Here is a 24716-nt window from a genome sequence, read left to right as displayed (position 1 = left end):
AGAGGAAAGCGAGACTGATGGATTCAATTTAATCTACCTCTGCCAGGGCTGTGCTACATGACAAATAGTCAGTCATTTTCAGCTACTGTGAACGCAGCATAAACAGGTGTTTTTTGGGCCTCCCCCTCCCCTTGCACTACCTCACACTTGCTTTGCTGCTTCTTTAAAGCAATTACATTTCCTTAGGTAGAAGCAGATGATTTCATGGTGTGGATGTTCTCAGGCGCCCGGTAGACTACATAAATGCATAGAACACAAAGTGCTACAAGGCAGTACACAGAAGAAAAGCAGATCAGTGAAGCCACTGAGAACTCTTCTTTTTCCAGCAGAACCTCTTGGGAGAACCTCTGTTATTGCTTTGGGTTTTTCTTTTCCACTCTAATCTTATACACTGCACCAGCCGAAGCAGTGAAAATTACTCAGAGCCTTGTAGGCCTAATGATTTCTGAGAACAAAACAAAATATTTTTTTCTATGTAGAGAGGTTTTATTTATAGCATCCACATGCTCATTTGTTTTATAGTTGTTCAGGTTGGATTAGGTTTGTTTGGCTTAAATAGCAGCATTCAACACTGTACCCTCAGTTGTCGGTGGAGCATCTAGCCAATTAGTATTAAGCTCTGCTTTCAATAAATTGTAATGTTCTCAGTTCACTCATAAACTGCCTTAAGGGAATACATCATGATCATGAGGTGCTGACATCAAAAGGACACATGTCGGATAAGACAAGAAAGTTTGGACAAGAAAAGAAAATAATAATAACAATAATAATAATAATAATAATAATAATAATAATAATAATAATAAACAATAATAATAATAATATCATTGTAGTATGATAAAAATAAAAATAATTTGCTCTGGCTGAGAGAACCTGAAAGATGCAATAAACAGGTTAAAATTAGTAAAACAATTATCTATTGAATGTGGGTCAGCCTATCTTCACTTAGAATATAAACAATGTCTGGCATCTGAGCAAATTCTTTCATGAGAATGCATAGCTTATGGAGTAAAACTCTTATTTTCTGCAAGTTTGTTGGCATGGAGATCCAGTCCTAACCTCTTGACCTTATCTACAGTTCCGAGTTGTCACGATTTGGGACAACCCCCTCATCCCACGTTATCTGTCCAGCTCAGAAGGAGAGAAAACTGCATCATCTGCATTCCCCAGTAACATAAGCCTAAATCCATATATTCAGCATGCACCATTGGTTTCCCTGGCAACAGAGAGATAGTAGTATCAGAAGATTTTATTGTCTGAGTGTATGGCAGCATGGCGGTACCTCTGATGAGGCACTACAAATCTTATCAGACATACTGCAGCTATAAATGGACTCTAGGCTGTTATCGAAGCATAAGCAAAATAAACAAAAGCCCAAGGATATCAAGTCACAGGTCAGCAGAGAAATAAAAAGAACAATATCTTTTTATCTTCAAAAGGGCAGTCTGGCCAGGCTGAGTATATCTGATAGCCAGAAAGGTCAGCAGAGGCATGGCTTTTCTGCCTGAAATGTGAAGCACACTACTGTGCAGTGGAGATCCAGTGGTCTAAGGTTTGTGGGGGGTAGCCAGGCAGAAGTCTGGCTCTTGGCAAACTGACAGCCCAAAGTCCCATCTCTGAGTTCCATGAGAATTTGCCCTTTCTAACTCCTCACAAATGCACAGGAAGACATTATATGGTGTGATGTCCTCATGGTTGAAATTAAAACCAAGACCATATAATTTGGACTAAATAAAGAGTAATGGATGTGAATGTCATTTATTCTGAAACTCCATAATAAAACTGACATTTAGCTATCATTCTACTTTTTTATTTAACAACAGTTACAACAGTATTCTTAATAATATTGTCCTATTCAGTGATTTTGAAAATAATTGTACAAGAAGAAATCAGTAGTGTGAAGCAAATTATATTTTGTTTGTTATAAAAATAAATAATTTTTACACCAAATTCGTCAGCATGACATATTTGCTTGGAGGACATACACTATATTTTGAATGTTTATGTATTCCCCTTATTATTCTACTGTAATGTATAACCATAGAAAATGTGATGAAATGGGTTGCTCTGGAGCTGTTACACATGAGCTTTAAATCACCATTGCAATGCCAAATTTTGGCTAAATGAGTTAAATGTTGGGCGGCACAGTGGCGCAGCAGGTAGTGTCGCAGTCACACAGCTCCAGGGGCCTGGAGGTTGTGGGTTCGATTCCTGCTCCGGGTGACTGTCTGTGAGGAGTTGGTGTGTTCTCCCCGTGTCCGCGTGGGTTTCTTCCGGGTGCTCCGGTTTCCTCCCACAGTCCAAAAACACACGTTGCAGATGGATTGGCGACTCAAAAGTGTCCGTAGGTGTGAGTGTGTGAGTGAATGTGTGTGTGTCTGTGTTGCCCTGTGAAGGACTGACGTCCCCTCCAGGGTGTATTCCCGCCTTGCGCCCGATGATTCCAGGTAGGCTCTGGACCCCCTGCGACCCTAAATTGGATAAGCGGTTACAGATAATGGATGGATGGAGTTATATGTTCTGGGAAGACTGAACCTTATCAAATATATTTAGAATGAGCTGGACTGGTGTTTGTCATCCAAAATTAATCCAGCATCCATCTCATTTTACAGATGTTCTCAGTGCTGAACACAATAAAACCCTCACAGGATTTTCAAATGTTCAAACTTCCACAATCTACCTCCACCTTCTACTGTTAAGATTTCACGCAAGAGCAGAAGCTGTACCTGGAGTAAATGGGGACAAACTCCCTACTAGTTGTTTTATTTTAGAAGACACATTGAATGAGGTGTTCACAAATCTTTGGCTGTTTGATGTATACTTGTAAAATGGGAAGAAAAGGCAAAATGTATGTTTTTTAATATAGTTCTGTATTTATTTTGGTCAAATATTGTGTGGAGTCAGAAAAAAAGGAAAAGTTGTGTGTATACAAAATATATATATATTTTTTACTGTAATCATATATCCATCCACAGTGGGGTCCAAGCCCGTCTGGAAACACTGGCTGCAAGGCAGCAACACACAACAGACATGAGAACCAAACCATCGCAGGTCATCACATACACAACCATTCACACCGTCACACATGTGGGCAATTTTGAATAGCCAAGCCACCTACCAATATACATTTTTGGACTGTGGGAGGAACCAGAACATCCTGAATGTGCTGAATATAAAAGGCTTCATGTGTTCTGAAGAGAGAAGCTTAATTCATTTTATATGCTATTTATAATTATCCTACATCAGGATACAGATTCCATGTGCACACTTTCTTCCATAATGTTTAGTTTCAGTAGGGTTTAGTGGGGTATGGTATTTTTTTAGTGGGCCGCTTCATGTATTAACAACACATTGACACCAGGCCAGTGGAAAAATGTATCAACATTAAATGTGTGCTGGACAGAGCAGGATGTTTTTTAAGGTGAAGAAATTAGGTGAGTGTATGGGAAGGATAGGTTTTGGCTGTGAGTTGGCTTTATATCAGTATGCCTCATCACAATGATTTTTAACCCCAGAGTCTAGAGGGAACAGATCAATCACTGAAACAATGGCACGCCTCCTCCATTAATTTTTATCAGCCACCATGTTCCTCAGACATGATTTACAAAATGATCATCAAATAAGGCTGCAGAGCATGAAAACTATTTCCTTTTCATCTCAACGTCTATTGAAATATTTAGGACAGATAAAATGCATTGTGGAGGAGGGAGAACGGTACTTGTGGTGGTGCTCAGTAAAGATATTGGATCATTTCTTCAATGGTGAGACAAAACCACCCCCCACCCCAACCACACCCTTCATTATATTACAAGGCAACAGTGGGCCAGACATGGATTCAAGGAATGAGTCCTGGAGTCATGATTTTTTTATTAAAACCACAAGAGATTATTCAGAGTGGAAAAGTTATGTCTAATAGAAAGTAGGCTGATCTAGGCTGATTGCTGTAATTTATTTCTATTCCACATCATTTCAGCTCTTTTAGCTAGGAAATCTTACAAAGCTTTGATTTGAGTTTTGTGAGGGGTTCTCACATGAGCTTCTAATCTGAAATCATATGCCGTCCTAAAATAAAGTGTTGTCAGGGAATATATAATATTAATTTGCTTCTTCCCATATATAGTTGTGCTCATAAGTTTACATACCCTGGCAGAATATGTGTTTTTTTTTTCAGAGAATATGAATGATAAAAAAACTTTTCTTTTATTCATGGTTGGTGGTTAGGTGAAGCAATTGATTATCAAACAATGGTTTGCCCTTTTTAAATCATAATGACAGCAGAAACTACCTAAATGCCCTGATCAAAAGTTTACATACCCTAGTCCTTAATACCATGTCTTGCCTCCTTTAACATCAATGATAGCTTTAAGTCTTTTGTGGTAGTTGTGGATCAGACACTTTATCTTAGATGGTAAATCTGCCCATTCTTCTTGGCAAAATACCTCCAGTTCCAGTAAATTCATGGGCTGTCTTCCATGAGCTGCAGATTTGAAATCTCCCCAAAGTGGTCAAAAGAGGTCAGGAGATGGAGGTGGCCACTGAGGTGGCCTTCAGTTTTTCCCACTGTAGCCAATGGCAGGTCAACTTGGTCTTCTGTTTTGGATCAATGTTATGTTGGAACATCCAGGTGTGTCCCGTGCATAGCTTCCATGCCAATGAGTGCAAATTTTCCTCCAGTATTGTTTGATAAAATGCTCCATTCATTCTGCCATCAATACTGGCCAAGTTCCCTATTCCTGTGTAGCACATACATCCCCAAAACATCAGTGATCTACCTCTATTAGCGCTTTTCCACCAACTAGGAACCTAAACACTTCCATTTCATGAACTAAATATAAAAAGATTCTGCCCATTTCCAGCAACATAAACCAGAAATGTTTGTTCCCAGCAGGAACCGAAGAAAAGTTGTTTTTTCAGCGTGAACTATGGTGTTGTCCATGGGCGTGTCAAGGTTCAGGAACTGAAGAGGCTCAAATACAGCGTTACTGCCCATTGGAACTTGACAGGTTCATTTACAATGTTTCATAAAAATAAACAATAGGAAATAAAACAGGAACATACTCCATTTGTGTGTGTTTCTGCGGCTGTGTTTGCCATGACACCATGCAAATTGGTCGCGGCTTTTGGCTATGTTTCTTCACTGTTCACAAGCTCAGCAGGACAGCTGAGCTCGGCAACATATTGTAAGCAGGATGCTTGTGTCATAGTAAGGGCCTTTTTATCTGGTGATATTAAGCTAATATTTCTTCAAGTGCATCCTTATTGTGCATCTTGAAACAGCCACACCAGTTTTTTTAGAGAGTTTCCTCCCAAAAAAAAAAAAAAAAAAAAAAAAAAAGCAGAACAGCTGCACATGAGTTTAGGATTATTGTGCTCAATGCTAAAAGTTGGCTAGAAAGAATGAAGCCCCTTAGCACTGGGCAACTACACACACACACACACACACACACACACACACTCACACACACACACACACACACACACACACATACAATAAATAAACCTTTCTTAGGGCGTTGCACATGATCAGTGATGAATCTCATATACGATTGTATTAAAACATATTGCCACTTTAATTTACTCTCATTGACAAATGCATTAAAGAATATCTCAAAATCTGAAATGGCTTTTATTTTTTACATGTATTTTTTTGTTTTTTAATAACAAATAAAATTGAGGGATTTTTTTTTTCTTCTTTTTAGATTATCGCAGTAATTCACATCCACAAACACGAACTGGTCACTGGATTCTGAACTCCCGTGTTCAGATGGGGTCATCTCTCAGTAATCTCTTGATAACTGCTAAGATGACTTATTTACTGTTTTATTTCAGTGGTCACCTCATGCGGAAATAGCACCAGTAACGACAAGATTTATAAAGCTTTCTATTTACCTACATAGTGTACAGTATTTCTGGGGATCTTTATCCAGGAATTAATTATAAAGGTCTTCTTTAATAAAGGTACTTTGCCTCTACAACTAATCAAAAATCAACTCTCATAAACAAATAAATTGCCATATATTCGCCCTCACAGATATTTTGAGTAGAGACTAGGTTTTCACTACTCATAAAAAATTCTATACATTGTTCACTCTTCAGTCTTCAGATATTTTGTTTTGGGTGCAGGAGTTCCAGAATAAAGAGTATTGTGAAGTTTACAGAAGTCATACTGACCAGATCGCTAGCACGCTTTACACAGCTCTGGCTCTGTACAGGGTTATGCCCAAAACTAATCAGTGCCCTATTCACTATATGCTTCACTACATAGTGAGCAATGTAAGGAATAGAGTAGGGGGCCATTTGGAACATGTCTTACCTTCTATATCAGCTTGAAATAAAAGAGCGTTAGCATGAAAGTTTATGATAGGATTCTGGGACAATTTTCCACTATCTTAAAAATGCCCAAAAAGTGGTGGGACTGTATGGAACAAAACCTAATGCTGATTGGACTGTGATACTTGGAGGCAGGACAAACAGTCAGGCAGAGCTTGGTTAATACAAAGTTAATACATTGCCTTTTACTGTAGTAAAATGAAAAAAAAAAAAGTTTCCTCCTTTTCCCTTCTGGTGGTGCATTGCCCCATCACCCAAAGGAACTAACCACCCCTTGCTGTCAGTGGGCTCTTCATTTTGTCAAGTTCTACTCATTGACTAATTCAGCTGTGTTCAGTTCCAGTTCCAATGGAAATATTGGATTGTGCAGATGTTCCCTCACATTGCTGCCACAACCGATTCAATTCATCAGCTAATTATCACCCTTTTAATGAGCTGAATCAGGTGTTCCAGATCACAGCAAACTCAGAGCTGTATAGCGATGGTCTCTCGTGACTGGTACTGAGAGATGTTAATGATCTGACCGGAAGTGTCTAATTGCCAGAAAAGCCCTACTTTCTCTGGTTCTCGTGTTATTTCATGTAACACCCATATCACAAAGCAGTTTTGGGAACTTAACCTTATGGGAAATTTCACTTCAAATTCATTTTTTTTCTTACATTAAGAGGTGTGGGGTGTCATCTTCATAATAAATGGCAAATTCTAAACATACAAAATCATGAAATAAAATGGTGCAGCTGCACATGTGCCAAGCATTAAGTAGAGGGGTATAAACCTGTCAACACCAGGTTGCGCAGCAGAGGAACTGCATTATTCTGCATTAGTTTAGATTGATTTTAAGGTTCATCATTTAAGCAATTCTTTTTATACTGTGTAAAATGTTATGATGAACCAATGTAAATTCTCCAGTATCTCTATAAACTACATGTCCAAAATTTGTAGACAGCCCTTCATATTTAGAAAATTTGTTTACTTTAAGATGCACCCATTGCTGATATAGAAGTTCAATCTTGATAGAGATTCTTGAAATGAAAATCTGCATATGTGCTTAATTTCACCATGCTCAGTGCCAGTCATACTGGTGGGTAAAATTTTGTTACTGTTGCAAAAGGGAGGTGACCAAATATTCTCTGTTAATACCCTCAATTTCAGAAGATATGTTATATGAACAGGTGTTCAAAAATATTTGGCCACACAATGTATATCACTTGTTAAGAATGTTTTGGCCTTCTCTGGTAAAGTTAATTTTGTTATTATTATTTTATTGCTTTTTTAGAAATGGACTCTTTAACCAATTCAGGATTTGTAGTCTACAAGGAATCACTGAGCACAAGGCAGGAACACACCCTGGAGGGGGTACTAGTCCTTTTGCAGGGTGATACACACATTCACTCACACATTTACACCTAGGGACACTTTTAAGTCAACAATCCACTTACCAACATTTTTTGGACTGTGGGAGGAAACAGGAGCACCCGGAGGAAAACCACACAGACACAGGGAGAACACATCAAACTCCTCATATACAGTCACCCTGAGAGGGCTTGAATCCACCACCCCAGGACTCTGGAGCTGTGTTAAACTACTTGTTGCACCATCATGCTATAGCCTATATTAAATTATTTATTTATTTATTATTATTATTACTATTATTTACAGTGTAATCTGTTTTTATTAACGTAACTGCATTTCCATTATGGAGAGGATGATCGTTATAGAAGATCTCAGTAGGACAGTCTCAAGGCTTAAATGCCACAGTTAATACCACCTCCATGCCAACGTTAATTGAATCTTATTATGAAGACTAGCAAGAAGAAAGCTCCAACTCTTACAAAAACAAACAGAAGGCTGGCTCTTCCTAATGAATCACATATGTCGCTGCTTAGAATCGTGCAGCTACCTGGAGACCCCCTGACAAAGGTTAGAGACCCTCTGGTAAAGGTAAGTGTAGCCAAGCAACAAACATCTTGAGTAGAAGTATGAAAATAGCAGCCCTTAAATAGCAGTTAAATATTGATTAACATATAACTCTGCATTGCTACTTCATAATACATCCACATGTATTGGCAAAGGAACAATTAGACTTTGCTGTTATCTTTTTTGATGACCCTTGGTCTAAAATGATATTGTAACTCTCAGTCAGTGGTTTGGTAGCGTGATCAGTCATGGGGCAGCAGTGGCCTATTAGAGAAGTGGGCTTGGGACTAGAGGGGCTTCAATTCAAACTCCATAACTAGAAGGAGGTTAAGAGACAGCGCTCAAAATACAGCTGATGTGCCCTTGATGTGCAAAGCACCTATCTGCCAACAGCTCCCTAGGTAATGGGTGTTGGCTTGAGGTGTACTTGAAAATTTTGTAAACATCCCAATTCCAAAAAAGTTGTGAGGCAGTGCAAAATGCAAACTAAATTCGGTTATTTTATTTTAAATAGTACAGAGGCTGCATTAAAATGTTCATTTTTATGATTTTTTTTAGTTTGACCATTTTAAATTTTATACAAACAACATGTTCTAAAATATTCAGGCAGGGGCAGTATTCAACACTGATGCAGTACCTGCTGTTGTAATCCATACAGAATATGAGTGGCTTTGCCTTACTGTAAAAAACAAGGGGTTCCAAGGAAAAGATATTGTCTGAATGGCAGCATGTTGCTCCAAAATGTGTATATATCATTCTGCATCAACAGTGCCTTCACAGATGTGAAATTCACCCATGTCATGTTCAGTATTGCCCCCTCATACCATCACAGTTTCTGCCTTTTTACCTGTGTGCTTATATCAAGTTGGATGGTCTCTCTCCTCTTTAACCTGGAGGACACAGCATCCATGATTTTCAAAGAAATTTCAAATTCTGATTTGTTGGACCACAGGACACTTAAACTGCACCCTAGTCTGCATTAAATGAGCTTAATTTAGGCCTTGTCTCTGGAATATAGAGATTTCTCCAAATTCTCTGAAACTATTAATGATACTATGTACTGCATAGTACTGCATACTCTTTTCCCATGCAATGTTTCACAAAGTGGCGAACACCTCATCTTTACTCTTGAATTATTCTGTCTCTCTGAGATGCACTTCTAATCCCAGTCATGTCACTGACCTGTTGGCAATATTTTATAGCATGGCACACATATTCCCAAATTTTTTAAACACGTTACTTTCATAAAATTCAAAATGGGCATGCATTTTTCATAAAACAGATACATTTCTCAGTTTCAACATTGTAAATGTTTTCAAACACAGTTGTCTTTGTGTCTTCAATTAAATTAAAATATTTTATTTAATTTGCAATTATGTTCTGTTGTTATTTATATTTTGCATAGCTTCTAGAGTTGGTGCAATGTACAATGAAAATTAAATCATGTTTATCATGGAGCAATACATTCATTCACAGAATTCTTCATTCTTTTCAGGGCTGCAGTGGGTACAGAACCTACTCAGAATTATTGACTGCAAGGCAGGAACGCAACCTGAACATGGAACTAGTCCAACATCGTAGAGCAGTGCGTATCCTTTTAATAGTGTTCTCTAAAAACATCCTGTAAAAAACTTAAAGGCAGCTCAGCATGGTTAATATACAACTTTGTACTGTGTATTAATTTAAAGTTCATTCATTCATATAAATTCATTAATATTAAAATTTCAGTATCAGCACTGTGCTATAGCTCAACACACCACAACAATAAACTATTAATTGACCGACTCCATCTCTTATTGAAACAACATCGGAATCACAATACAATAGAGACTGTAGGTTTTTACTCCACCCACATCAACAAACCGAGTCACTGACTCCAGCACTGAAATAAATGTCATGGGAGACACACTAATCTACTTCACTTTACAGATACTGCAACTATACCTCCACCCACAGCATCAACTGATTTGTTGATTCCAGCTGGTGTATATACACCATCAGAAAACACTAACATCTACATCAGGTTTACTGTCAATTATCTAATTTTTATTTATTTATTTATTTTTTGAAGCACTCACATATTAAGAGTACATTTTAGTTTGATAAAAACGTAGAAGCTATATGTTATTATTGTGGAATTTAAAACAATGCTCTTAGTTTTTCTCATGTATTATTATTATTTAAAAATGCAGGAAATTCTTGGATAGTTGCTTTTTGGAAGTGTTAAAATTAGTTGTGAGGTTCACATCTTACTTTAAAATCCAATGTTTTACTATAAAATTTATAAGGTGGAAATACCTAATCTAATTATCAATATTTGAAAAATATAAATAATTTGGAAATAAATATCCATCAAAATTGTTCTTAAGTCCATTTACATCAAAAATGTCCTGTACCCACCTCTGTTTGACCCCAGCAGAGATTTGTGTCCTCTGTTTTTTTTTTTTTGTTTTTTTTTTTTCTCCAGGAATTCTCCAGGGTGCTGAAATCGTCTCTTTCTGGAGGTGGGACAATTAGAGCGGGGGCGGGGCGTGCGTCGGTAGACGATGCCCACTCCAGCGTATAGGGCGTCGCTGCGCGGAGCGTCACGCGCAGAAGACCCCCAGCACGCTGGCGCCTCTGAATTATAGATGAAAGGCTGCAAACATGCAGATTATCGGGCTCGTGCCAGCAAAATCACGACCGCCACGGTGGAGATGAGCTTTGGCGCGCGCTGACCGAGCTTTCTTTTGATTGGGAGCTCGAGGAGTGCGTGTGCGCGCGCGTGTGTGTGTGGTTACGGTTCTCCGAGACACAGTCCAGCGCGCGGACACACTCAGCGCGCGATGCTGAGACGCTGGTGTGGAGACGGGCTCGTGCTCGGTTTCGGGCTCGCGCTCTGGCTGTTGAACGCGTGTCTTGTGAGCAGCGGGGCCGCCGAGGAGCAAACGCACACAAACCACCTCCTGGTCCAGCTTCACGAGGGCGGCGAGCAGGACGGCCAGCAGCTCGCGCTCGAGTTCGGCTTTCAGAGCGCGAGGAAGGTGAGCATCATGCAGCGGGACAACAACAATCAGTTAACTACAGCACAAACAGTTTATGTAGTCTCTCACATCTTACCTGCGATCTGCAACAGTAATAAAAATAACAGTTTTATTGTGAAGTGTAACAGGCAACAATATGATATAGAGCCAAGCAGATATCACACATCTTGTGCCATAACTTGACATACAAGCCATATAGTTAAGGTTGTAATGTGATTAATTATGAGAATGGTATATGTATTATAATAATACTAACTTATAGTAACTATAAATACCTTTTTTCTGACAGAACCATATAAATATGGTATAACTGGCCATCCAGTTTATTCTATGTATACATGTATAATGCCATATTTATATGGTTCTGTCAGAAAAAAGGTACACTACAGGTACATTATTGGGCACTAAAGGTACAGTGTAAATGTACTTTTAAAAGGTACAACTGTAGTTTTAAAATCCAATTATGTTCCCTAAAAGTACATTACATTCACCTCTCCTGAAGGAGAGGTACATATTTTTAATCTTCCTATACAGAACCATATAAAATAACACAATTAATTAAATATATGTCCTGGAAATGAAATTAACACAACATAAAAATGTATATGTATATATGAATATAAGAATATGTTACAATTATGACATCTACCCTCAATGGTACCACCACACTGACAGTTTTCTGAGAGTGTGTGATTCAGTATGATAATGGTTTATTGTGATTGGTACTGAAATTTGAGGGTTTATTATTGAAGTGTGATTCATATTTTAGTCTGGTTTGTACTCAGAAATGAGATTGTCTTTAAACTGGAGCAACATATTGAAAAGCACTCCCCAAATCAACCATGGTTTAAAAACACACTCCAAAAACCCTTTTAAACCCTACTCTAATCTTATCTGCATCTAAAACAAAACATAATTTCTTAAACTTATGTTTGCAAGATTGCTCTTGAAAAAAAACCAATCAACAATACATAAACGAAAATCTATGTGTGAGCAAGCTAAAATTGAAAATGGCAAGAAAAGGCTTCCTCCAGCTGGAGGAAGAAACCTTGGGAGGAACCAAGACTCACAAGGGGGACCTATCCTCTGGTCAAAACAGCTTATACATTTGTAATAGTTATAAATTATAAAAAAAAAAAAAATTATTATTGATAAAACATCACAATACAATCACAAGTGTGTGGATATGCTTGGCTGTAGTGATATAATAATGATAAGGATAAAAACAATAAAAGTTTATTACTATTATTACTATTATTAATAATAATAGTCATAACAAACACTCTCAAAATCCAGAGTTTAAAAATCATTTAGGTGAAAACACAGTGTGCTGGTTCTGTATTACTCTTTGTCAGATACATAAAAGCCCCTGTGATGGTGGGCAGTTAAAATCTACGAACCGAGAGCTAATGAATTGTCCTTTCATTACAAGAAGTGTCATAAAATAGCAACGGTCTAAGATAATAACATTGTTAGCCTCTTGAAATAGAACAACATTGGGGTAATGTCTAACATACATTAGCTTTATGTGCAACAGAGCTAATGATCTGGATTTAGGCAGAAATAATAGCTTAGATATGAGAGTAAACCAGACTCTGGCAGACTCCTGAATTCTAGAATAACTTAATAACTGAACACTTGCCCATCTTCCTGCTTTAAAATGGAGCTGTTATTTTTTCTATAACCTGCATTTAGAAATCTGAGGTATTTTATGGGTCTCTAAAGACTTTGTAATACTGTATTGGAGGAGTGTTAGGATCAGAATATTTATGTGTAAGGTCACAATATCAGTATCGATTTCCAGCTCAAAGCAGTGGGCTTTATTTTTGTCCTTTAATATCATTCTCACAAATGTCTACAGCCTGTAAATGACCAGTTCTTTGATACTTACAATGTGTAACAGAAGGGAAACTAAAGATTTAGGACAAGAAAACCCTTAATGAATATGATGTAAAAGCAATAATACTGAGGCCTTTGCTGAAATTGAGAATATATCATTTATTATTTATAATAGGGATGCACTGATATGGGAACTGTGGATTGATGATGATAGCTGATGTTTTTCCATGTGTGGAGTGTGGAGATGGGTTCTAAATATGCATAGATTAGCATTACAAAAAATTAACTCTTATCTGATCATAATCAATCTGTATAATATAAGATAAAATTTTCCATCTGTCTGATGGTATTATTGGACAGTTTTTATTTAAGTAAGGTCTAATTAGAAATGCTATGTATGAATTTACATTTAATATAGAATTATTTTATAACGTAAAAGGCTACTGTCTATGGACTACTCTCTGTGGTCTGAATCCTACAGAGGACTTACTGCTGACACTTGAATACTTCCAAATTATCTAGCAGTCATTTATGAATCATTTTCCCTCATCTGATATTAGTGCTTATATAGTGGTTCTCCATTAAGAGGCATTTATTAGTGAACTCAGGATAATATTATCTTGACAGATTAATGTTATCAAATGTCAGAATATGAGCCATGTGTGCATGTCGGTGTATGAGTGCGTGCACAGTGGGCTATATTACGCATTGATGTGGAACATGGGTGGGCTACATGTGTGGCATTTGGAATCTCACCTGCCCACAGCCCACGCACTCAGCTCATAACATCATACTGATTTCCTAAATGTTTTTGTGTCCTTTCTTAAAAAAGAGCTACATAATACCAATATTTTTTATTTCATATCTATATTAAAAATATTACATATTGTACGTTCCTGCTTTTACAGTAATAACCATTTTACAAAATTCTATAAACATTTAAATGAACTAGAGTGATATATGGAATTTAGAAATAATTGCATAAGGAACCAAAAAATCCAAAGAACATAATGAAAATAGTAGTTTTCTAACAACTGTTCAAGACCATTTGGACCACCAAAACTGCCCCATCAGATGTGACCCAAGGGTCTGAAAGGATGTGTACACAACCAGGATATGTTTTACTCAGAAATGAAATAAAAGAGAATGTTTGCAAAGAAAACAAATAACCTAACTGAGTTCTGAAAACAATGGTTAAGACACCCTAAATATTATAAAAATGTATTTGCAATTAATACATTTGGAAATATGTGAAATGTGAAATATTTGTCTAATATTTATTGGCTATACTGCGGTTTTGGAAAACAAAAGCATAGTATTTGCTATAAACATGCAGATCAGAAGTCAGAATTTAGGTTAAACTAAATCTCACAGGAATCTTGCAATATTCCTTCTCATTTGCATGGGACAAACACACTTCATTAAGCATTGGGTGAACTCTGCGATTCTTCCCTAATTACTTTGTCTGAGCACAGTGTAAGTCGGGTTATGTGGCATGCACATCACGTTCCGTGCTGATCCATCACAAACCCAGTTCCTACAGCTTTAATCCTTTAGCCTTGTGCCTTGTCAGGCATTTTATCTGCTTGACTTTATGTGCATGAGTAGTTTCTGTGTGTTTCTGAATAATACACAGTATTACATATACAGCACAAGGACACCTCAAAAGGTTGTTCTATGTATGAGACAAAGTGTACAGACACCATGGCCTATCCAGTGAACCTATTAAAGATGACCAAAATTCTGTTAAGTCCAGTTTTTTTTTAAATATAACAATATAATGTTACAAAGCAGCTTCAGATAATTAACTTTACAAAATGAGTTTCACTATGGCAAGAGCTGCAAGAAATACTCCTTGAGAACATGACAAAACCAGAGACACTGTCAGAAAACTTTCACTGTGGTGGTATGGTGGTACCATCAAGTAAAAATATTCAGTAGGGAACATAATTGTACCTTATTTTATTATAATTGTAGATTTTACAATTGTGTTGATTTCATACACCCATTTCCATCTCCAGGACTTAAGCTGTTTTACACAGTTCTATAACAAAAGATTGCAAATATTCCCCTCTCCTCCTGAAGAAGAGAATGTAATGAACCTTTAGGGAACACAAAACCACCATTGTATCTTTAAAAGTACATTTAAACTGTTTGTACCTTTAGTGAATAATAACGTACCTCTGTCTTACTTTTTTTTCTGAAAGTAGAGGGAGAAAGACTGAAATGTTGAACTTATCCTCCTCTGGGCGATTACGTATAACAGTATGAATAAAGTATGGAATAGGACTGAGTTGGTCACTAGATATAACTGTATTAATCAATAAAAAACAGTAACTGAGTGTAAATGTAAGGATCTTTCCCTGTTCTCTTGTTTTGGTCTCATTGTCTAGTGTTCTGCTTTGGGTTCCTCTGTCTTTTTGTGACTTTTAGTCATGCCCCTCACCTGTGAGCCCTGAGTGCGATTGCTCACAGGTGTTACTCTTTATGTGTAAGCTTTGTCTATGTGCTCTTACATTGGCATTAATAAATGTTGTAAATATATTGCTATATGTTCTTAAACTTGTTTGATGTCTTTCATTCATTCATTCATTATCTGTAACCGCTTATCCAGTTCAGGGTCGCGGTGGGTCCAGAGCCTACCTGGAATCATTGGGCGCAAGGCGGGAATACACCCTGGAGGGGGCGCCAGTCTTTCACAGGGCAACACACACACACACATTCGGACACTTTAGAATCGCCAATCCACCTACCAACTTGTGTTTTTGGACTGTGGGAGGAAACCAGAGCACCCGGAGGAAACCCACGCGGACACGGGGAGAACACACCAACTCCTCACAGACAGTCACCCGGAGCGGGAATCGAACCCACAACCTCCAGGCCCCTGGAGCTCTGTGACTGCGACACTACCTGCTGCGCTACCGTGCTGCCCCTTGATGTCTTTCATGTTTGTTTATTTAATGTTCTGTATATTCATCAAGGACTCACCTACACACTTGCTTCTTGTCTCATCTTGTGCAATCTGTGACAGTAAATAAAAGTCCATGGTTGCCACTGTACAAAAAAAAAGTCTTAACATGACATGTTATATGAGGGCACCCTTGTGCAAAATGAAATGGGCCAAGGCCAAAATGTCAAATCATTAAATATTTTATATTATGAGAAATTCAATTTTTCAGTGATTGTGTACATTAAAGTGGCTATCTGCAGTTTCTACCAGCCCTTATACTGTGAATTAACATGATCCAGACAAATTTTCTTTTTGTGGACTGCCTAAGACGGAAAACATGGGATAAAATGAGCCATTGAGATTTTCTCCACTTTTTACTTATTACTAGAATTGTAATTCCCTATAATCCGAGTATGTACAGTCACAGTGCTGGACCTGCTTTAATGCGAGAGCATAAAGGAGTTAAATTAAGTTAAATCCTGTACAACAGACACAACTAAAGCTGAGAAATAAAAGGACTGAGAGAAGAATGAGAGCAAAGCAATAAGGGGATTGAGCAAATCCTTATAAATTGTACAGTGAAATAAGAGAACAGTTTAAAAAGCAAAAACAAGAGCATTGGTACTTGCTTCTCATGGCTGTATTCTCAGGGTTGTGGTGAGCTGTGTGGCTCTTTTTCATTTAAAGGAACAGGGGCTGAAACCGGTCATTATGAATGGTGGCTGTTTAGACAGGCTGAAAATTATGCTGTGTGTCTTGATCCTTGTGCTATTTTGACCAAAGTACGTCACAGACATGTCATTAAGACTCCATGGAACTGGCTTAACTTGTGGAAAAGTGGTAGAAATAAGAGAACAGTTGCTTTTATGTTTTAAATCAGTAATAAGTTAAGAAGAATGAAACTAGATGAAATTACTGTGTGAGAAACACCCCCCTTTGATTTAACAAAAATCTTAATTTAAAAAATCTGTATTTTAATCTGCTCATCATTTATTCTCAATGAGATTTATATTTGAATTCTGAAAAGGTCAGAACATGAGTCTGTTTTCCTTATGCCTCTTCTTGGTGGTCCTTGCAGGTATTTATTTATTTTTTTTTTTTTTTCTGAAAATCATCTTCCATCTTCTTTTTATTACATTTTTTTGCCATATTCCAACCGTTAATGCTATTAACATAATGTTTTGGCATTTGCGCAAGGTACAGAGAAAATTCTCCAGTGTTAATTCAACACTATTAGTGTTAACTTAACACTGAGAGTGTTAAATTATTACATTAACAGTGTTAATTTAACACTAATAGTGCTGATTTAACACTGGTGAATTTGCTGTGTGGTGTTGGATAAAAGCTATGTAAGCAAATCATAGAGTGGCAGTGATAGGCAGTGAGCAATTCTAGTTAAAAAACACAGCTGTACCTCACTGCTGCCCATGGTGTGCTGGTCATATCGCTGTATGATTTCTTTAATGGCCTCATTTGGTTTTATATTTCCTTTCAGCTTCCCTTTGGTGAGAGGCTTTTTCATTTCTACCCACGGGACACTCCCAGAACCAGAAGGAAACGGAGTCTCCGCCACCATCAGCGTCTGCAGAAGGACCGGCGGGTAAGCCTCACAGCTCACTGTGCGGTTCCCATAGAAACCGGCCCGAATCCAGTCCCTCTAAAACACAATGGTTAATAGTGTTTGGGAGATGCAGCCTAAAAATGAGATCATAATATTTTCAAAGGTCTCAGTAAAAACACTGATGATAACGTATGGCATATGACACAATGAAAGAGTGGTTCTGATTCTGAAAGGGTCTAAAATGGTCTGTCCTAGAAGGACAGAGTTAGTAGTTGATACATTGTGTAAAATGCAGTTTAAAACACAATCAGTGATTTCTGACCTTAAGTTTTAAGCAACAAAACCACACAAAATATTTCCAGTGTTTTCCTTGACCAACATTGTTGTATCTTACACATGCATGTTACAAGATTTCAGCTGCTTAACAGTCTTCTTTTTCATGATGAATCATAGGAGACAGATCTGGACTGCACATGCACTCTTTGTCTACAACGCTCTGTTGTTGTTGCATATACACAATGATGCCTGACCTTGTCTAACTGAAACAACCATGGACTTCCCGGGAAAAGACATCAACTTGATGGCAGCATATTTCTCACTAAAAACCTATTGTTCACCTCAGTGTTGATGGAATTTTCTCAAATATGCGAGCCCTACTCACTGATGCACTCCTCCAATCAGGCCAGAAAAAATGGTATCTATTTTTCATGAAATCAAACTGAAACATGGACTCCTCTGACCACAGGAAACATCCTTTCTGCGTGTGTTACTGAGTTTCAGGCTGCATTTCTTGATGTAGCAGTGAACTGTGTGGTATGAAACAGTGCTCCTAGACCATTTGGTTAGTCTTATAATGGTGGTATGACATTTTCTAACGCCATGCCATCTGATGTCTTAAAGGTCATGCCCTTCCATATTGTTGTCCCACACAGACAAAAATTTCTCTGAATTGCCTTACTTTGTTTTTTATTTTTGTATAAATTTAATATTTTGTACAGTATATAGTGAACCATATCAAAATCTTGCATTAAACAGTTGTTTAATTATGTTTTTTGAATGGTTCGGTAATACTCTCACAAATTTGGCACAAAATGGTGAGCCACAACTTATATACAGCAGATGAAATAAGTATTGATTGCATCAACAATGTTCTAAGTAAACATATTTCTAAAGGGTATATTGAAATGAAATTCTCACCAGATGTTGGTAACAACCCATCCAATCCACAGCTGCAAATAAATCAAACCATAGATATCCATACATTAAGTTATGTGTAATATTGAGAAATTACCAGGTGCTCCATAGAAGATTTCAGAAAGAGGAGTGAAAATAATAATCAGAAGAGTTGTCCAAGCAGGTACAGTTGTTTAAAAGAAAATGGCCTGTATGCACACTCACCATGCAAGACTCTATTGCTGAAGAAAAAGCATGTTGAATCGCGTTTAAAAATTGCTCAACAAACTTTTAGACAAGCCTGTGAAATACTGGGAGAGTATAGTCTGGCCAGATGAGATCAACATTTTATTATTTGGATGCCATAATACACACCATGTTTGGAGATCAAAGGGTGCTGCATATCACCCAAAAAACACAATACCAACAGTAAAGCTTGGAGGTGGGAACATCATGGTGTGGGGCTGTTTTTCAGCATATGGCCCTGGCACGCTTCATATAATTCATATAAAAAAGGATGAATGGACAAATGTACTGAGACATTCTTGATTGAAACTCCTGCCATCTACCAGGATGATTAAGATGAATCAAGGGTGGACATTTCAGACATTTAAGACAATGATCCCAAACACAGGCAAAGAAACTCAATTGGTTTCAGAGAAAATAAAGTTGCTAGAATGGCCCAGCCAATCACCTGACCCGAATTCAGTTTAAAATCTATGGAAGAACTTAAAGCTCAGAGTTCATAGAAGGAGCCTACAGACATTCCGGATTTGAAGAATGTTTGTGTGGAAGAACAGGCCAAAATCACACCTGAGCAATGCATGCGACTAGATTCTCCATACAGGAGGTATGCTATCATCACCAACAAAAACTTTTATATGACGTTCAATACTTCTTCTCTGTGTCATTTCTCATTATTACACACAACTTAATTTATGGACATCTATGGTTTGATGTATTTGCATGTTTGGATTGAGTGGGTTGTTGTTGACATTTGATGAGAATTGCATGTCAACAGTATCTTTAGAAATGTATTTACTTTGAAAATTGGTGACATGTTATATACTTATTTCACCCGCTGTATGCTTGGAAAGAGTGAGCCTATGGTGGAAGCCACTTGTGTACCAGACATGATACCCTCATCTGTTACCAATTTAGCTAAATATTATGAAATGTTTTAAGGTTCAAGTGTATCTTAAATATTTTACAAATCTATCACTTATTTTTAAAGTGTCCCAATTTGTGTGTTGAAGGCATCAAATATTAAATTTGTTTATAAAATTCTGTTATACAGTGAAAAGAATCAAAATTTTTTTGGGAATATTTGAGTTAAAAATACCCTCAATTAACATAATGAGAATTAACATAATTTGTATATTTCTATTAAAATAATACATTTTCAAATAAGTAAATATGTGTTATCTTTCCTAAATTTAATAAAAAAGTAATAAAGATTATTTTTGCATCTAAGAAAGGATTTTGGATAATGTAAAAGCAGGCCCAATGAATATGCATTTTGCCATCTGCCTTTGCCACAGCATGCTTATAGATGTCTCATAAACCTCAGTTAATACTGTACACAGAACTGCTTCTTTGTGTCTACACCAAAACTAGTTTTGTGAAAATAATTCTTATTTGCTTTTCCTGTTTCCTCCAATACCGTGGGGATTATGAATTCTGCTGCTTCCGCTACCACCTTATATCATGGCTGATGGGCGTAGATTTATGCAAATTGCTCCTTCAGGTGCATGCATGGCCTTTAGGACAGATCGCGACTCATCATCGTACACATGTGAATAAGCTTGAATGCAGTGTTTATGCTGCTGTGGAATGAGAACTCCGGCTGCATTTATCAGCAAATTTACACACATTCTGGAAATATTCATGAATTGAGCTCATTGCTTGTATAAAGACAAAATCCTGATTCCAAAGAAGGAAGAGGTTTCCATAGATATTAATGCACAGAACACTTTTTACCTCTTTAACATTCTGTAATTGAAATCAACTGAGGTAGCTGAGATCTGGAGGATGCAATTAAACCTATGTATTGCCACATTACACAATTTTAGCCCAAAAGGTTTTGGACACCACCTTATTTACATGCTATTCAAATGTAGAAATAAGTGGTTTATGCCCCTTTGCTGCAGTAACAGCTTCTTCACATGTGAACAATTTTTACATTAGAGGTTGGAAAGTTCCTTTGAGGAGTTGATGGCTTTCATGCTCAATATCATTAGTGAGGTTGCATACTGGATAGATGATCAGTTATGGACCACAAAATACACTTCAGCACATCACCAGCAACTTCAGAGGATGCAGTTGTACAACCCAATGCTGGGGAGCTATATACCTCTAGTACATTTCTAGCCCATATTTGGCATTGGGCATGGTGACATTAGGCTATTGTGAAGTTGCTTCTGTGCATTTCAGGTCCTTTGTGTATCCATGCATTTGTGCATTTTGTTCAAGTAACATTCATTATGAAGCCTTTATAAAGCACTTGAATCACTGTGAGTTTTATTGTGAGTGGCCTTAAGGCACTTTTGCACTGTGCAAAAAGAAATGCAAACAAGCCAAAAACACAGAGTGTTTAAAATTAGCTCTTCTGCAGCAAGAAGAGCTCCAGGAACTATAACATACATTATATGTCTAAATGATTGTTGAGACCCCATTTAATTTATGAAAAAAACTACTTTAAATTTCAGCAATACAGAATACAGTATAATCACCACAGGAAAGCATTAAATGCAACAGGATGCTTTGGAGCAGCTGAATATGACCCTAAGGTCATTAGAATCCTTCCCAAGTGCCAGCCAGAGTATAAAGCATTAGGCTATTGAGAAGTGGAACTGCATTTTCTAGAGTGATGGGGCACTTTTCAATAAGTGTTTGAGTTGGAAAGGTTTCGTGATCAATAGCAACTCATCCAGCATTAATACCTCGCTGATGTCCTTGTGGTTGAAAACAAATGCACTTTTAAGGAAATGCTTTCAAATCTAGCCTAAAATCTGCAAATTTGAAGTTTCAGAGTAGGAAGCTAAATATTTTATGACATGTTGCGTGGTGGAACCACATGTAGTTTTGCTTTCACCGAGCTCCAGGATCCTGGGTTTGTCCTACAGTCCAAAAACACACATTGGTATGTGGATTGGACATTGAATAAACGTACAGAGTTATAGATAAATACAGCTAAATTTGTGGTCCATTTCTGTTGGTACCTTGGGACATGATACATTCACACAGGCATCTGACATATTTGAATATAAGAACAACATACTGTGGCAACTGCAGTGTTAATGTGCAATTGCTTTACAGCACTATAAATAAATAACATTGATGTTTGTCTAATTATGTATCAGGTGCCGTTAGTATTAAAAATTAAATTAGCCATGCTTTTAACGGCTCTATTATAATGCAAAATTTTCATTAGCTTTATTAGGATGCAGCATTTACAATGTCAGGCATCAATGCACTTTTAACAAAAGACTATTGAGACCTGCTGGTTAGTCTTTCAAAATCAATGCAAAGGGATGCAGAACAGCTTTTTCATGTCTTAAACAATATTCAAGTGTTGTGATAGAGTGCCTGGTATTGATCCTGTCTTCTTGCTTTCGCACTTTGTCCAGGCCCTGTTTGTTGCCTAGACTGTTGCCTGTTTACTCTGAAATGGGGCCAGTGTTTGCTTTGCTCTTCATCCTCCCCATCCTCTGCTTGTCAGTCTTTTTAGACTGTTGAGTAACAGCTTAGTTTCAGAAGATGACTATAAAATTACGTTTTATACACAGTGTCTATGTATAGTGTCTTTATGAAAGCATGATGATGATTGATATTAGAGAATTTTTTCCCAGTAATGAGACTGTGTCATATGGGTCAATAGTGGTAATTTGATAAAGAAGTAAAATTTTTCAGAAAGCCATTGTTGCCATTTTAAAGAGCAAAGGTCACTGATTCATCCTTCAACATATAATACAATTCAGTTAACACCATGGCCAATGCCACAGGTAATGCAACAGCTAAAATTAGATTAAATAAAACAACCAGTATGAATAATGAACACCACAGACAACATCATAGACAATTCTATATCCAACAGCATAATATGTTCAACAGCAAAACCTAAAGCTGGCATCAAAAATATACTGCAGACCTCAAACAGCTAGAAATAAAATAGCTACTTATTTTTTTTTATTTTATTTTTTAATGAGGTAAATATAACAATATTACCAGAGTTTACATAAACAGCTGGGATAATACAACTTGTTAACTTGTGTATAGCTTATATGGCCTTTCAATTTTTATCTATTCATTTAATTAATTTTCACTTGACAAGTAGCTGTTGTTGTTTGTGCTGTGTTATTTCCTAAGGGCGGCTAATACAAATGTGCTCAGAGAAAAACGTGCATAGATTGAGGTTAGCCAAACAAGCTGATAGCATAGCTAGCCCTTTCAGTTTATATGTTGTGTCATGTGAATTTCTTTAACATAAACCCATAAACAAGAGCAAGCCTAGTTTAGCAGGGCAGCCATTAGCCATATAGCCATAGTCACAGAGGTTTTTCTGGCATTTCAAAAACACTAAAACACAAAATACATACCCTTGGCATTGGAATGTCTGGAGAAGCTTTGGTGCTTCATATCAATGTCTTTGTTTACAATAATAACAAACAATAAACTAAGATTTGTTTATTACTTGTTTTTGAATATTTCTAAAACCAAGCACATTAACAAATGCTAAAACATTCAGACTGGGTAATGCTGTGCAATCCCATTCTCTTCAATGAAAGATGGAAAAATATTAAGCATCCCACTTATGAAAAATACACCAACAGAAAATTATCGTACGTAACATCTCAGTGCTGAAGAACACAAAATTATGAGAGCCAGTTTAATCCATAGAAGAGAGGCAGCACTTGTCAAACTTATTTCAGATTCTCCTCTTGTCTTTGAAAGAAGCAATAAATAGAAGAAGGTCTTTTTTTGTTTTTGGTTTATAATCTTTCGAGCGTGGTTATAGTGAAACACAAGAGACAGAATGAAGACTAAATGAGATGAAATGAAGACAACTAATTAAAACTAATCAATATATCTAATCTTTCTGGTGATGATCTTTTATGTTAAAATAATATAAGACAATTCAACCTCAGAATTATTTGAATATTTTAAGGCCATTTTATTTAGAGAATTTGTCTTGATTCATTTGAAAACAAATCAAAATTATTGAAATGTCTAGAAATATCAAATAAGTATATAAATAAATCTTATAACAATCTCAGAATTAGAACTATTAGATATTTTGACTAGAATTTATATTATTTAATTGCTGAGACACCATTAATTTGCTCTGTGTCTTTTCTGCTTGGTTTGTTGTGATTTGAGTTTTTCCACAGACTCATAATGTCTCATTTTAAAGTGCCAAAACCATAGAGTGACACTTCAAGTGTCAGTTCAAGTACTGACAAATGAATTTTGTGTTTTATTGTTTAGCATTTTTATTAAACGCAATTTTACAAAGCCTTCCCGCCATCCCTCATTTTTTTTTCTAATTTCTGTTAAACGCCAGCTCTCAGCGACACTGCTTGAATTTTTTTATCTTTACTTCTTACTGTGTACTGAGTCAGAACAAGCAGGGGCACCACTGGGAATTCTCCTTTCTAAACTAATTAAGAAAAAAGAGCCTGTTTTTAAGATGTCAGTCTGCTTTCTGTCTCTCACGTCATTCATTCCAGCCTTTTTAAACCTGGGCAGTTCTGGCTTTGAAACAAAAGGCTATGTTTTGGATTTATGTAGCCACCACCACAATTTACATTATTAAAAATGATGTTTTTTGGGCTAGGACATACACATCTAGGCACACATTTACATTGGTATAGAACATTTACATTATGTGGAGGTTCAAAATGTTTAAATAATTTATCAGGGG

General features: G+C 36.9%; 1 protein-coding gene across 1 annotated transcript in view; it reads left to right on the top strand.

Moving 5' to 3' along the window:
* The first annotated feature begins 10883 nt into the window (after positions 1-10883).
* Positions 10884-24716, top strand: part of pcsk2 (proprotein convertase subtilisin/kexin type 2) — a 54613-nt gene continuing 40780 nt past the window's right edge. The window contains exons 1-2 of the mRNA XM_066679352.1: positions 10884-11270; positions 17555-17659. Of these exons, the coding sequence (XP_066535449.1) occupies positions 11073-11270; positions 17555-17659 (303 nt within the window). The 5' untranslated portion in view covers positions 10884-11072. The remainder of the gene's footprint in view (positions 11271-17554; positions 17660-24716) is intronic.

This window comes from Hoplias malabaricus, chromosome 8 (assembly GCF_029633855.1).
Source record: "Hoplias malabaricus isolate fHopMal1 chromosome 8, fHopMal1.hap1, whole genome shotgun sequence".
NCBI classification, from domain to species: Eukaryota; Metazoa; Chordata; class Actinopteri; order Characiformes; family Erythrinidae; genus Hoplias; species Hoplias malabaricus.
The sequence above is the reverse complement of the archived record's forward strand: the minus strand, read 5'-3'. Positions and strand labels throughout refer to the sequence as shown.